The 15,961-nt window shown below is 44.0% G+C and overlaps 1 protein-coding gene across 4 annotated transcripts in view; it reads right to left on the bottom strand.

Annotated features, from left to right (window-relative positions):
- Positions 1–15,961, bottom strand: part of PDE7A (phosphodiesterase 7A) — a 138,827-nt gene that overhangs the window by 51,592 nt on the left and 71,274 nt on the right. For 3 of the 4 annotated variants that reach the window (XR_012754673.1, XM_075353225.1, XM_075353227.1), the window contains exons 2-4: positions 15,151–15,211; positions 6,060–6,092; positions 5,604–5,687 (exon numbers count right to left, since the gene is read on the bottom strand). Coding sequence is in view for 3 of the 4 variants with exons in the window: in XM_075353225.1 (XP_075209340.1) it covers positions 5,604–5,687; positions 6,060–6,092; positions 15,151–15,211 (178 nt within the window). In the remaining variant the exon portion in view is untranslated. The remainder of the gene's footprint in view (positions 1–5,603; positions 5,688–6,059; positions 6,093–15,150; positions 15,212–15,961) is intronic. The other variant, XM_075353226.1, reaches the window with a different exon arrangement.

Genomic DNA, 15,961 nt, shown 5'->3' with positions numbered 1-15,961 from the left:
ATGCGGTCTAAGGAACTCTCAATTGAGGTGAAGCAGAACATCCTGAGGCTGAAAAAAAGAAAAAATCCATCAGGGAGATAGCAGACATGCTTGGAATAGCAAAATCAACAGTCGGGTACATTCTGAGAAAAAAGGAATTGACTGGTGAGCTTGGGAACTCAAAAAGGCCTGGGCGTCCACGGATGACAACAGTGGTGGATGATCGCCGCATACTTTCTTTGGTGAAGAAGAACCCGCTCACAACATCAACTGAAGTCCAGAACACTCTCAGTGAAGTAGGTGTATCTGTCTCTAAGTCAACAGTAAAGAGAAGACTCCATGAAAGTAAATACAAAGGGTTCACATCTAGATGCAAACCATTCATCAATTCCAAAAATAGACAGGCCAGAGTTAAATTTGCTGAAAAACACCTCATGAAGCCAGCTCAGTTCTGGAAAAGTATTCTATGGACAGATGAGACAAAGATCAACCTGTACCAGAATGATGGGAAGAAAAAAAATGTTTGGAGAAGAAAGGGAACGGCACATGATCCAAGGCACACCACATCCTCTGTAAAACATGGTGGAGGCAACGTGATGGCATGGGCATGCATGGCTTTCAATGGCACTGGGTCACTTGTGTTTATTGATGACATAGCAGACAAGAGTAGCCGGATGAATTCTGAAGTGTACCGGGATATACTTTCAGCCCAGATTCAGCCAAATGCCGCAAAGTTGATCGGACGGCGCTTCATAGTACAGATGGACAATGACCCCAAGCATACAGCCAAAGCTACCCAGGAGTTCATGAGTGCAAAAAAGTGGAACACTCTGCAATGGCCAAGTCAATCACCAGATCTTAACCCAATTGAGCATGCATTTCACTTGCTCAAATCCAGACTTAAGACGGAAAGACCCACAAACAAACAAGACCTGAAGGCTGCGGCTGTAAAGGCCTGGCAAAGCATTAAGAAGGAGGAAACCCAGTATTTGGTGATGTCCATGGGTTCCAGACTTAAGGCAGTGATTGTCTCCAAAGGATTCGCAACAAAATATTGAAAATAAAAATATTTTGTTTGGGTTTGGTTTATTTGTCCAATTACTTTTGACCTCCTAAAATGTGCAGTGTTTGTAAAGAAATGTGTACAATTCCTACAATTTCTATCAGATATTTTTGTTCAAACCTTCAAATTAAACGTTACAATCTGCACTTGAATTCTGTTGTAGAGGTTTCATTTCAAATCCAATGTGGTGGCATGCAGAGCCCAACTCGCGAAAATTGTGTCACTGTCCAAATATTTCTGGACCTAACTGTATATTTGTGGTTACATTTAGTTTTTAATAAAACTGCACTAAGTTTCAGTCTAAGGGCTGGGATACACGGCGAGTAAAACAGACCGAGTAAAATGCAAAAAAAACCCAAAAAACACGCATTCCACTCGGACCCATGTTACTCTATAGGGCCGTTCCCATCTGCAATTTTTTTCTCAGTCCTGATCAGACTGAGAAATCAATTGCTGCATGCTGCAGGTGGAATCCGATCAGTTTTCACTTGCACTCATACAAGTCTATGGGAGCAAGAGAAACATCGCACTGCACTAGTATTACTGCGAAGTGCAGTGCAATAATTGCATCAGCTGATACTGGAGAAGATTGGGAGATTAGTCCCTCCCTCTCATCCACAGCTGTGATTTGATCGAAGGATCACATCCCAGTATAATGACACTGCTTATACTCGCAGCAGAGCAGGAGTCTGGTATCACTAGCATCTCGCATCGGAGGCTAAATGCTTGTGTGGCCTTAGCCTAATCTTCATTCTTTTATTCCTTCTTAGACCCAGTTTCATATGAAGTTCGCAGCTCGACTCAAGTTTTAAAGACTTTTTTTCTAGTAGGAATGTCTTGCCCAATAATACAGGCTGGATGTGAGCTTTGTGTGTAGTTAGGGTGCCACTATTTATTTGTTTTCATACAGTATATCAGCACAGTCTCTCCTGCACTTATTTCCTTCTTTATATGCTTTCCTCCTGATCTATAACCCATCTGTCTGCTCTCCATAACACTTTAGATACTATCCCCACTCTCCACTGCACGTGTACACAACACCATCTCCTTCTGGTGTTTCTAAGGCTATGTGCCCACGTTGCGTATTTGCATGCAGTTACGCTGCGTATTGCACTGCAGCGTAACTCCATGCGTCCCCAGCACAATCTATGAAGATTGTGCATAATCCATGCGCACGATGCATTTTAGAACGCAGCGATTTTCATGCTGTCAATCGCTGTGTTCTAAAAAGCAATATGTCACTTCTTTCGTGCGCTTTGGATGCAGCCCCCCGCTCTGTCTATGGGAGAGGCTGCATCCAGAGCGCATGAAATCGGCTTTTCATTACGGACTGTTTCTGCAGCGATTTGAAGGGCACGTGTGCTGTTCAAATTGCAGCAGAAATGTCTGCAGGGACAGAACGCAACGTGGCCTAACACTGAAAGAAAGGCAGGAAGTGTAGACAGAACAGTCAGCGCTGAGCAGGAGCTCTTACAATGTAGAATGTATAAAACTTACATACGTTTTCTTACGTAGTTTAACCTCCCATTTTCTTCCCCTCTGCCTCCATCTCAAGTAACAACTTTCATCCTGCACATTATGTAACCTGCTATCAATCCCAGGAGCCATCAGCACAGCACCACGTGACCAGCTACAGCCAGTACCATTCTGTGCTTGCAGTGGAGACAGTCAAGAGGCTGAACTGTGATCTCCTATTATAATTGTGTGACAGGCACTGTGCAGTCATCATCATTATCTTAGATAGGAGTTACATCCCTTCCTCCCCAGTGGAGAACTTAAATGGGTTTTCTCATATTGTTTCTTTAGGCGTGCTCAGTTTCTCTCTCTCTACTCCATTGCTGCTGGGTGCGGTTTATTTAATGAAAAATGACAGATCTGTCTTGCATCAAGGTCGCGATGATGGTCCAAACTGCTTTCTCTCGCATGCTGTAAGCGGACGCTGCTTTACATTCACAGCATGGAAGCAGCATAGGGTACTGAAGCTGCTCGGATTCAATGTTCTGGCCAACGTCTGAGCAGGCCACAATGCATAAAGCCTACAGGCAGTGGCTTCTCACCTGCAGTGCTGCTCACCATTATTGGCACCCCTTAAATTTTTCCTCATACACTGTACAATATCTTCAGAAACAAAATGGAAATGTACCAAAATTATATCCCCAGGATTTTTTAATTAGTGGTTTAAAGTAATACAACAATAAAACATTGTTTAGTAACTTACATGTGGCAATTTCAAACAAGAAACAGAGTAAACAGCATGTGCAGCAACAATGGCAACAATAATGAATATTTTGTTGCACACCCTTTGGCATTTATGATAGCCTGCAAACGTTTCTTGTGGCCATCTAGAAGCCTCTTGCACTTCTCAGCTGGTATTTTCTCACAATCTTCCTTTGCCGTTTGCCCAAGCTCTTGAATGTTTGTAGGGCTCTTTTTCCCAATGGCAGATTTCAGCTCACCCCAAAGATTTGCAATAGGATTGAGGTTAGCACTCATTGCTGGCCATTTTAAAATAGTCCATTTTTTTCTTTTTCAACCATTCCTGTGCACTTTTGGATGTGTGCTTTGGGACAGTGTCTTGCTGAAGGAACCATGATCTTCGATTCAAAACAGTTTTCTTACACTGGGTTGGACACGTTACTCTAAAATCTCTTGAGGATACTCAGATGTCATGATTCCTGTGATACGATCAAGGCCTCCATTACCAGACGCAGCAAAACAGCCCCACAGCATTATGAATCCTCCACCATGCTTCACTGTTGGTAGGATGTTCTTTACCGTATAAGCTTCATTGCGCAGTCTGTAAACAAACTGTTGCTTTGCCAAAAATGTCTACTTTTGTTTCATCTGTCCACAGAACATTTTCCCAAATGAACGTGTGGTTTGTCAAGATACTCTTTGGAAAATATCAATCATTCCTTTTCATGTAATTTCTTCAGCAATGGTTTCTTCCTTGGCGTTTGCTTATAAAGCTCTGCTTTGTTTAGTGTGCAGCATATGGTACTTGTTGAAACCATAACCCCAGACTGTTCAAGGTTTGCCTTCATGTGTTTGGAGGTTTGACGTGGTGTTTTTTCCACCATTCACACAAACGTTCGAAAACATCTAGTCAATTTTCTTCCTTTCACCCCACATCCAGGGAGGTTCTTTACGGTTCCATGCTTGGCAAACTTCTAAAAACATTACGCACTGTTGAAACTGGGGTACAAAGGTCTTTGGAGATGGCGTTATACTCTTTGGAAGTCTTGTGTTTGCCAATAATAGCAGTTTTGATGTCCTCAGACAGCTCCGTTGTCTTCACCATTGTGACAAAGGCACAGCACCTACCTACTATGTGGTTTTTTTAAACACTGTAGTAATCATTCATTGGTTAACTCATGTCACATGGGCACTGACAATTTGGTGAGTCAAAATGTGTTTCCATGCCAATTTAATGTAAAGGGTGCCAATACCAGTGTCACAGCAAGATTTTGGTTTTTCTATTTTTCCCTCCCATTGGGTCTCATTTTAAATTATTGTTTATCATTTGCTCTTTTGTATTTGACACAAGTGACGAGTGCTCTGTACAAAAAAGCTGTTTCACTTGAATCGTTTTTTTCAGGAGATATTCCATATTATGTACTTAAACAACATGTGCCAATAACCATGAGCAGGACGAGTAGGGGGGGGTGTAACCGTAGAGAATTATACCATGAATTTCAAAATAGAAAGTAATTCTACTACTACTACCACCACCACCAAAATAAGCCCTCCCCCAAAAGTAAACCCTAGCAGGGATTTTCAGCATTTTTCGAGCAAGGCTTAAATATAAGCCCTCCCCCGAAAATAAGCCCTAGTCGTGGATCAATAATGAATGTCCGTGCAGCTAAAAAAAAAAAAAGGTACAGATACTGCAGGACACTTCAATATAGACAGCGGGAACCCTGCAATTACACTCACCAGACGCCGAGCAGAGGACCTGCAGTGATCGCACCCCCTCACACATTGGATCACACGCACACACAAACATCGGAGCGCACACACACTCCCCACATCCAGCGACACCCGATTTCTTGTCGCTAGCAGAATTCTGAGAGGCAGTGCGGTGGAGCGCAAGGACCTGCCGCAACAGGACCTGTGGACACACGTGACTTCCTCCCATCATTCCCTGTGGCCGGAAGCACTGGATGTGATGTGATGCGCGTGTGTTTGTTTGTGTGTGTGTCAGTATGTCAGCTAGAAGCAGGGGTGGACGGCGTGCAGAACCCACCGGAGATCACAGGAGGACCTGGAAGCCACGCAGACATCCGGGTCTGGTAAGTATGAGTCTCCTGGGAAGAGGGGGGGGGGGGGGGTCTTCAATTTTGGGGGGTAAACTTACCCCCAACCGTGTTTTTCCAAGAATAAAGATCTTCTCCAAAAATAAGTCAAATTATATTCAGTGGGGACTGTATATAAACAAAACTGGAACGCTACCTGGAGTACAGCAGGGCACAGAGGTCATTGACAGATATTCTCGGTTTAGGTGGAGTACTGCTTTAATGGGAGATATGGCTTTAAAATTTAAAAACTTGTAATTACTTACAGTGCAAAATACGGAAATCAATGTAAGGATGAGAGCCTCGTCTTTCCGATTCAAAGCCGGCTCTGCTTCTTACTCTGACATCTCCTGCAATAAAGATAATATATGGTTACTGGAGGACCGGAGCGACTGCTCGTACATGGCACCCACCCATCGTGTTACACAATTCCAAAGTTTCCAAACATGCAATCGCATGCTCCTATAGAGTCAGACTATAGTCGGCGCAAACCAGGTCAAAGCATGTGCTAAGCATTCAGATGAGCCTGAACTACACGTTCCCACAGTCTAATGGTACGAGGTGCCTTATTGTGCCAAAACAGGGTCACTCCATTCATCACCGCCAGGCCTGCAAGGATGCCGACACACAAGAAAGCCTCAGCACCCGGACATGGCAGCTTTCAGCAGCTCAGCTTATGGTCCCACTAAGAATAAAAAATGGCCCCACTAGCAATTACTTACTTGCACTCAGCTGTTTGAAAATTACACATGAGCCTATCAAAATACCAAAACTCAGTATTAACACATAATAATGGGCAATCTGGAATTAACCATTGCAGGTCGTCTTTGTCAAGCTTATTACAGATTACATCCGAGATGGGTTTAGAACACAAGATTACATGACGTCTGCATTACACAGCGGGAATTCTATAACAAGTGACATGGATGTAATGCTAGAAGGCTATGTGCACACGCTGCAGACGCTCTCTGCATGAGATCTGCACCTTAGGGTAGCAAAACGCAGCACAAAATGCAAGTGTTTTGGTGCGTTTTTGCCATACAGTTTGTTTTTTTAACAATGAAGTCAATGGGTGGAAGGGGAAAAGAAAAAAAAAAACATGGAAACAAGTGCACCAACAAATGACAAGCTGTAGATTAGTTTCTGCACCAAATCTGCAAAGAAAAAAATAAGCAACAGAACTTCAGGATTCTCATTGATTTTGCTGACAAAGATAGGCATGCAGATTTAGGCCATAATCTGCAGCAACTCTGCGCCATAAAATGTTCCGTGCGCACATAGCCTTATAGAAGAGTAAGGTCCAAACCCCCTATACACAGGAATGCTCAGATAGACAAATAGAATGAATGTGAACCAAACATAATATTAATGTGCATGACAAGTCACTGCAGTATACAACTGACTGCACGGTGGAGATCAAAAGATCAGGCATGCTGAAATTCAATAGGTCTAGTCACAGTTTTCCTCCTAAAGCAAAGATCAGACCTCCTGAAGCAAATATCAGGCTTCCTCTTACAGATGTAATTTTTACAAATCAGATTTTATTTTTCTCAGATTACATTACTTTACATTCCGTGATTACAGCACTGAAGCCTGCAGAATTAATAATACAGCTCTGGAATGCAATACAGTCTGTAAATAAAATAAGAGCAAAGGAATAACATTTTTGTACATAAGTTGATTTAATAACCTGTAAAATGGTTTTCAAAAGTCAACATTGGCTTTAGTGAAGGATCCCTCTGCCTCTAATAATAATAATAATAATAATAATAATAATAATAAATAATAGCAAAATCTGAAGATTGCTGGTGCCTTTAATATCTGGATGAAATCAACTAACGCCTCATCATATTACATGGTACACACTGAAGTAAATGGGGTGACCATGAGGATAGCAGCCATAAGGGGTACATGGTACACACTGAAGTAAATGGTGTGACCATGAGGACAGCAGCCATAAGGGGTACATGGTACACACTGAAGTAAATGGTGTGACCATGAGGACAGCGGCCATAAGGAGTACATGGTACACATTGAAGTAAATGGTGTGACCATGAGGACAGCAGCCATAAGGGGTACATGGTACACACTGAAGTAAATGGTGTGACCATGAGGACAGCAGCCATAAGGAGTACATGGTACACATTGAAGTAAATGGGGTGACCATGAGGACAGCAGCCATAAGGGGTACATGGTACACACTGAAGTAAATGGGGTGACCATGAGGACAGCAGCCATAAGGGGATCCTGAATACGGGACAAACTTTTATGGTTTAGGTACAATTTCTGCCTAAACATTAAAAAAGCATGTTATCACCGATCCAGCAGAATAGGGTAGATTGTGTTGCTCTATGGGGTCCAACTGCTGTGACCTGCAGCACAAGGCAAAACAGGAAAGAAATGCTCGACCGCTGATCTACTCTATGGGGCTGCTGAGTATTGTATTCAGATTATCCGGCAGCCCCATAGAGAAAGGAGCGGAGGTCGGGTATCCCACTTGCAACCCCATTTTGTAACAAAAATAAAAGTTCCCCATTGGGATATAAATTTCCAAATTCTACTGATCGGCGCAGGTCCCAGCAGATGGACACCCACTGATCAGCAATCCTGTGGATAGGCATTAAAGTAGTTTTCCAGTGGAAAAAAGTTAACGTTGCAGTCACAACAGGCAAGAAAATAGAGAAGAGACCGGATACAAGAAAAGCAATGATCCCGTATTAGGTATGTATAACGCAAGGACAAGGTAATCACAAAAATCAAACACTTGGTACTCATTCAGACTCTACGGGCAGACATGACAGATCACCACTTCTCCCGCACCTCTAATAAGTTCCTAAGTGTAACTAATATACAGTATACTACAATAAGTGCTCATCATGGCAAGTCTAATGTGAAGCGACGCTACAAACCCTGCAGCAGACGGCAGAACCTTCCAAGGTGCCCGAACAAATTAGTGCAGTCACCTAACCCTGCAGACATCAGCAGGACAGGCCGACAATCCCGTGTGTAAGGCTATGCTCACACAGTGCATTTTAAGGTGCAGCGTCTTTGGCCCCAAAAAATAAAAACGCACCGGCGGAAAAACGCATAAAAAAATGCATGTGTTTCTTAATCATTTTTGCCCAATAAGTTTAAGTCAAATCTATTGACTGGAAGGGCTCAAAGTCGCTGGAAAAACTCAAAAATAATTGACATTCTGCATCTATCAAAAACGCAGCCAAAAAAGATATAGTGTGGACAGAAAAAGAAAAATCTCAGACTTTGCTGGGGGAAGGAAATTCATGCATTTCGGTGCATCTATGCGACCTCAAAAATGCACACACAAAAAAAAAACGCGGTAAAAGATTGAGTGTGTGAACATAGCCCAAGGGATTTGTGGAGTCGGGGAAAAGAAGGTGCGAACGTAATGAATTTCAAAGTGGAGCCTTCTGTTGTCCCTGAACATGAGCTGCTGCCGTCTGGTGGTGGCTTAGGCTAGTTTTACACATCTGGGCTTTTCACCGGTTTGCCGGATTCGGTGAACTCCAGTACAGTGTTTACAGTACAATGTCAGCACGGCAATTCCAGGTCACATGCTCCGGTCACATGACAGCATGTGACCGGAGCTTGTCGCACTGCCATGGTACTGTATCACACTGTACTGGAGTCCGACGAATCTGGTGCAAAGCCGGATGTGTGAAACTAGCCTTATTCCCCTATTGGAAACACATGGACTCATCTAAACTTAGTTTTTCAAAAATTTTTTATTTTTTTTTTTAAAAGGGAAGTACCTTACTTTGTGTTTAGCCCCATGTAACTTATGCCTTTGATTGCATTATGTGAACCACTAGTGCTTTTTTATCTTCAGCTTTTGCACACATTATACATGTACATTATGATATGATGCATTTTTGCCTAGGTATGTTAAGCCCGCTTTACACGCTACAATTTATCTAACGATGTGTCGGCGGGGTCACGTCGTAAGTGACGCACATCCGGGATCGTTAGTTACATTGTAGCGTGTGAAGCCTCCGTGCGATTGAACGGTAAAACGTTGATCGCATGCACGTCGTTCAATTACTAAAAATTGAACGTCAGGTTGTTCAATGTTCCCGAGGCAGCACACATCGCAGTGTGTGACACCCCGGGAACGATGAACACAGCTTACCTGCGTCCCGCGGCTCTCGCCGGCTATGTGGAAGGAATGAAGTGGGCGGGATGTTTACGTCCCGCTCATCTCCGCCACTCCGCTTCTATTGGCCGGCTGCTGCTTGACGTCACGGTGACGCCGAACGTCCCTCCCACTCCAGGAAGTGAATGTTCGCCGCCCACATCGAGGTCGTATGGGAGGTAAGTACGTGTGACGGGAAATAATCGTTTGTGCGACACGGGCAACAAATTGAACGTGCCGCACATACGATGGGGCGGGTCCAATCGCATACGATATCGTATGCGAAATTGTAAGGTGTAAAGCAGGCTTTACACATGTGAATTTTAATGGTCTGTCTTTTAATTTATATAAAAAGGGGATTATCCAGATACCAGTGAGAACCTGGATAACTTTCCCTACTAATTATACTATGAGATGTTCAGAGCTTAGGCTATTTTATAAAATAACCTCACAACGGGCACTTTTAAATCCATTATCCAAAATTGGAAAAAATATGGCACAACTGCAACACATGCCCACCTAACCTGACATCCCAAACACGAAGACCACTAATTAGATATGCAGCTAAGAGTCCCAGGGTCACCGTACTGCACAGGTCCACAGCTCAGAAGGCAGAATCTGTCCCCAGGATCATTTTTAGTCGTATCATCCACAAATTTGGCTTTTATGGAAGAGTTGCAAGAAGAAAGCATTTTTCAAAAAAAGCCATGAGAAGTCCAGTTTGCAAAAAGCGGTGTACGGGACACAGCTAGGATGTGGGAAGAAGGTGCACTGGTCAGGTTAGGCCAAAGTAGAACTTTTTGGTAGAAATGCAAAATGATATGAGAGGCAAAAAACTAACACTGCACATTACCCGGGGAACATCCCCAATGTCAAACATGCTGGTGGGCAGCATCATGCTGTGTGGAGGCTTTTCTTCCACACGGACAGGGAAGCTGGTCAGAGTTGATGGAAAGATGGATGGAGCTAAATACAGGGCAATCCTGGAGGAAAATCTATTGGAGGCCGCATAAGACTTGAGACTGGGACGTAGGTTCACCTTCCAACAGGACAAAGGCCCTAAACATACTACCAGAGCCACAATGGTAGAATGGTTAACATCAAAGCATCTTCATGTGTAGGAATGGCCCAGTCACAGTCCAGACCTAAATCCCATTGAGAATCTGTGACAAGAGATGAAAATTGCTCTTCACAGATGCAAAAATTTCAACCTCTAGATATGCAAAGCAGACAGCGACATACCCCAAAATGCTGATAGTGAAAGGTGATCCTACAAAAGAATTGTCTCAGGGGGGCGGAATACAAATGCCCTTTAGATTAATATTTTGAAAACTATGAATAATTTCCTTTACACTTCATAAATACTTATTACTTTGTGTTGGTATATCACATAAAATCTCCAAAAAAAAAAAAAAAAAAAATACATTTTGGTTTGTGGGTATACTGTGACAAAAAAAAAACGTGGATAAGTTCACAAGGCGATGTACAATAAAAGCCAGACAATAATTTTTGCCTTATCAGGGCCCTACTAAGGGTACCTTCACACTTTAGCGATGCAGCAGCGATCTGACCAGCGATCTGACCTGGTCAGGATCGCTGCTGCATCGCTACATGGTCGCTGGTGAGCTGTCAAACAGGCAGATCTCACCAGCGACCAGTGACCAGCCCCCAGCCAGCAGCGACGTGCAAGCGACGCTGCGCTTGCACGGAGCCGGCGTCTGGAAGCTGCGGACACTGGTAACTAAGGTAAACATAGGGTATGGTTACCCGATGTTTACATTAGTTACCAGCGCACACCGCTTAGCTTTGCTCTCCTAGCTACAGTACACATCGGGTTAATTAACCCGATGTGTAATGCAGCTACATGTGCAGAGAGCAGGGAGCCGCGCACACTGCTTAGCGCTGGCTCCTTGCTCTCCTAGCTACAGTACACATCGGGTGTAATGCAGCTACATGTGCAGAGAGCCGGAGCCGGCAGCACAGGCAGCGTGAGAGCTGCGGAGGCTGGTAACTAAGGTAAATATCGGGTAACCACCTTGGTTACCCGATGTTTATCTTAGTTACAGCTTACCGCAGCTGCCAGATGCCGGCTCCTGCTCCCTGCTCGCTTCATTTGTCGCTCTCTCGCTGTCACACACAGCGATCTGTGTGTCACAGCGGGAGAGCACCTTTGAAGAAAACGAACCAGGGCTGTGTGTAACGAGCAGCGATCTCGCAGCAGGGGCCAGATCGCTGCTCAGTGTCACACACAGCGAGATCGCTAATGAGGTCACTGCTGCGTCACAAAAAACGTGACTCAGCAGCGATCTCGGCAGCGAGCTCGCTGTGTGTGAAGCACCCCTAACACTCACAAGATAGATTAGGTCAAGGCCATGAAGGATTATAACACTTGTTCTTTTGTATAACTCCACCTATCTGCACAGCTTTCCAAAAGGTGCATGGGTTTTTAAAGAAAAAAAAAAGAAGAGGAGTGGATTGCTAGAGGAGAGCCCAAACAAAGAGCCAAACTGTGAGGTGCTTCAGCAAAAAGGTGGGTCGTCCAATTGCTAGACAGGCTGACTAATTAACTCCTTCCCGACCATGGACGGATAAATCCGTCATGGAGCGTGTCCCGTTAAGCCTTGCCCCCTGCCGCGGGCAGGCGGCGGCGGTTGGCACACATAGCTGTTTTCAACAGCTGACATGTGTGCCTGCATGTTTTCAACAGCTGACATGTGTGCCTGCATGTTGCGAGTGGAATCGCTTCCACTCGCAACATTTAACCCCTTAAATCTCGCTGCCAAAGTCTGGCAGCGAGATCTATATGCGAGCGGCCATGATTTTTACTTACCGCCGCCCCCACCGGATGTCACGTGCGTGATCACGTGACTTTCGGTGGTTGCCATCGTAGCACAGGGTCATGTGATGATGCCTGCAGCTATGAAGTTTCACTTTCGTTTTCCCTCGGCCGAGAGCAGAGAGACAGGAAGTGACTGAATCTGCTGTTTACAGCTGTATAGCTGTGATCAGCAGATAGATAACAGTGATCGGATTGCCGATCGCTATAGGCCCCTAGGGGGACTAGTAAAATAAAAAAAAAAAAAAAAAAAACCTAAAAAAAAAGTTCAAATCACCCCCCTTTCCCCCCATTGAAAATTAAAGGGTTAAAAAAATAATAAAAAAAAAAATACACATTTGTTATCGCAGAGTTCAGAAATGCCCGATCTATCAAAATATAAAATCAATTAACTTGATTGGTAAACAGCATAGTGGCAAAAAAATTCCAAACGCCAAAATTACGTTTTTTGGTCGCCGCAAGTTTTATGCAAAATGCAATAACAGGCGATCAAAACGTAGCATCTGCGCAAAAATGGTACCATTATAAACGACAGCTTGAGACGCAAAAAATAAGCCGTCACTGAGCCATAGATCCAGAAAAATGTAACGCTACGTTTCGGAAAATGGCGCAAAACGTGCGCCACTTTTATTGGACAAGCTTGTGAATTGTTTTAACCCCTTAGATACATGTAAACCTATACATGTTTGGTGTCTACAAACTCGCACCGACCTCAGGCATCATACCCACACATCAGTTTTACCATATAGTGAACACCGTGAATAAAACATCCCAAAAACTATTGTGCCATCACGCTTTTTTTGCAGTTTTTCCACACTTGGAATTTTTTTGCTGTTTTCCAGTACACTATATGGTAAAACTTATGGTTTCATTTAGAAGTACAAGTTGTCCCGCAAAAAACAAGCCCTCATATGGCAAGACTGACGGAAAAATAAAAAAGTTACGGCTCTCGGAAGAAGGGGAGCAAAAAAAATAAACAACGCAAAAACGGAACGTGCCCTGGGGCTGAAGGGGTTAAAACCATTTAAAGGAATCTGTCAGAAGAATTCAGACCCAAAACTATCTATATGCATATATAACTCTCTTAAAGACAAGTCCAGCAATAGCTTTGGATGGACAGCCCGCTCCTTTGTTACTGAAAAAAAGTCAGCAGTTGAAATTACAGTGCCTTGCATAAGTATTCAGCCCCCTTGATTTTTTTTCAACGTTTTCCCACATTTCAGGCTTCAAGCAAAGATAAAAATGTTAATGTTACGGTGAAGAATCAACAAGTGGGACACAATTGTGAAGTTGAACGATATTTATTGCTTAGTTTAAACTTTTTTAAAAAATAAATAACTGAAAAGTGGGGCGTGCAATATTATTCATCCCCTTTACTTTCAGTGCAGCAAACTCACTCCAGACGTTCATTGAGGATCTCAATGATCCAATGTTGTCCTAAATGATTGATGATGATAAATATAACCAAACCACCTGTGTGTAATGAAGTCTCCGTATAAATGCACCTGCTCTGTGATAGTCTCAGTGTCCTGTTTAAAGTGCAGATAGCATCATGAAGACCAAGGAACACAACAGGCAGGTCCTGTATATGCAAATGAGGCTGAAGAGCTATGGTAAATATGAGGAATCGTCACTCCAGCTCTATTCCCTGCCCAGCGCTGCCTCCTCCTGCTTCACTGATGGCTCTATTGTCTGGAGTCACATAGCATAAAGGCTGTCAGACAAAAAGGAGGCAGGGAGTAGAGCTGGAGTGGCAGAGGCTCCAGATCTACAAATAGCTCTTTAGCCTCATTTCCATATACTGTAAAATTAAAGCCTTGATTTCTCAATAATAGAGGGACGAATTAGTCATTAAATCAATTACCCAGCCGCTATAAGAAGACAGAGCAGCTCAAGAACTGAGCACAGCATTTCTGGCCACTTGTAGCTGCCGCCGCTGGCACCGAGAACTGCTTTACGGTAGGGGTGTTGGACATCAGCCAATCAGACACATATGCTAACGATAGGCCATCAATGTTAAACTAGGGCTACAGTGAAAACAGGGATTCTTGCAAAACTGCTCCAAGCAGCCCAGTAATTGACACCACTGGAATCAGGCTTATATCCTATACATCATGCTGTTCTCAGATTTCATAGGAAAACCTGCTGCCAGATTCCCTTTAAGCAATGTAGGAATAAGGAGAGAAGAGTCTGGAGCCTCAGGCTATGTGCCCACAGGACCTTGTTTCTGCGGATTTTGCCGCGGAAAACCTGCGAATTTTTCTGGATTTTCCAGATAAATCCGCAGGTTTTAGCATGTACAGTCACTCCCCATGTTATCCTATGGGACATGGGGAGTGCTGTGTCCACGCTGCAGAAAGTGCGGCTGCCGACCATGCTGCGGATGTAGGCATCCGCATGTATAATTTTGCATGTCAATTATTCATGCGGAATTACCTGCGGATGTCCCGGCCCTCCGCTATGGAGATAAGAGGACAGGACGTCCGCAGGTAATCCGCATGAATCTCCGCATGTTTCCCGCAGCTATTCCGCTGTAATCTAGCAGCTAAAAATAGCTGCGGACGCCGGCGGGCAGCTGCGGGAAACATGCGCTCGTACCTGCTGATACATCCGCAGGTACGAGCGCCCGTGGGCACATAGCCTCAGAAGAGTTATCAGGAACTGAGAGGTCAATAGAGCAAGAGGCCTACAAAAACCACACACATTTTCTGATTTTACTTTTACCCCAGATATCTTGTGAGCACATGTATGACCGGTCCAACATCTAATGGCTGTAAGCAGACAATGTTATGTATACTACACTCATCACACACTGATACATACTTACCCAGCATACGAATGTACAAAGCAGTTTGGTCAGAGCTGTCGTAGGAAATCGCCCCACGTCTCTGAAAACAAGACAAAAGAACGTTTTATTATGCCAAAGTTGTCAGAGAATAAAATACAATACATTTTACCGACGTCAAGAAAACAAAAGATATAATATAATATATACAGCAACATAAGAAAAAGTAATTTATAGATAAAACACAAATGGCTCATTTCTATCCAATCAGCAGAGTTTACACACCGATTGTGACCATCAGATAATAATGGTTGGGGTTGGTCATTTGAGCCCGGTTGTAACCCATTATCCTCCTCATCCATCCCCTATGAAGGGTTATATATTTCAGATATCTTAAAGGCCCCGTCACACTAGCAACATCGCTAGCAACATCGCTGGTAACGAACAACTTTTGTGACGTTGCTAGCGATGTTGCTGTGTGTGACATCCAGCAACAACCTGGCCCCTGCTGTGAGGTCGTTGGTTGTTGCTGAATGTCCTGGGCCATTTTTTAGTTGTTGCTGTCCTGCTGTGAAGCACAGATCGCTGTGTGTGACAGCGAGACAGCAACAACTAATGTGCAGTGAGCAGGGAGCCAGCTTCTGCTGAGGCTGGTAACCAATGTAAACATCGGGTAACCAAGAAGCCCTGTCCTTGGTTACCCGATATTTACCTTTGATACCAGCCTCCCCCGCTCTCACTGCCTGTGCTGCCGGCTCCTGCTCTGTGCACATATAGCTGCAGCACACATCGGGTAATTAACCCGATGTGTGCTGTAACTAGGAGAGCAAGGAGCCAGCGCTAAGCATTGTGC

The sequence above is a fragment of the Anomaloglossus baeobatrachus genome, chromosome 6 (genome assembly GCF_048569485.1).
Source record: "Anomaloglossus baeobatrachus isolate aAnoBae1 chromosome 6, aAnoBae1.hap1, whole genome shotgun sequence".
In the NCBI taxonomy this organism is placed as follows: Eukaryota; Metazoa; Chordata; class Amphibia; order Anura; family Aromobatidae; genus Anomaloglossus; species Anomaloglossus baeobatrachus.
Note: the sequence above shows the minus strand (reverse complement) of the source record. Positions and strands in the feature narration are given on the sequence as shown.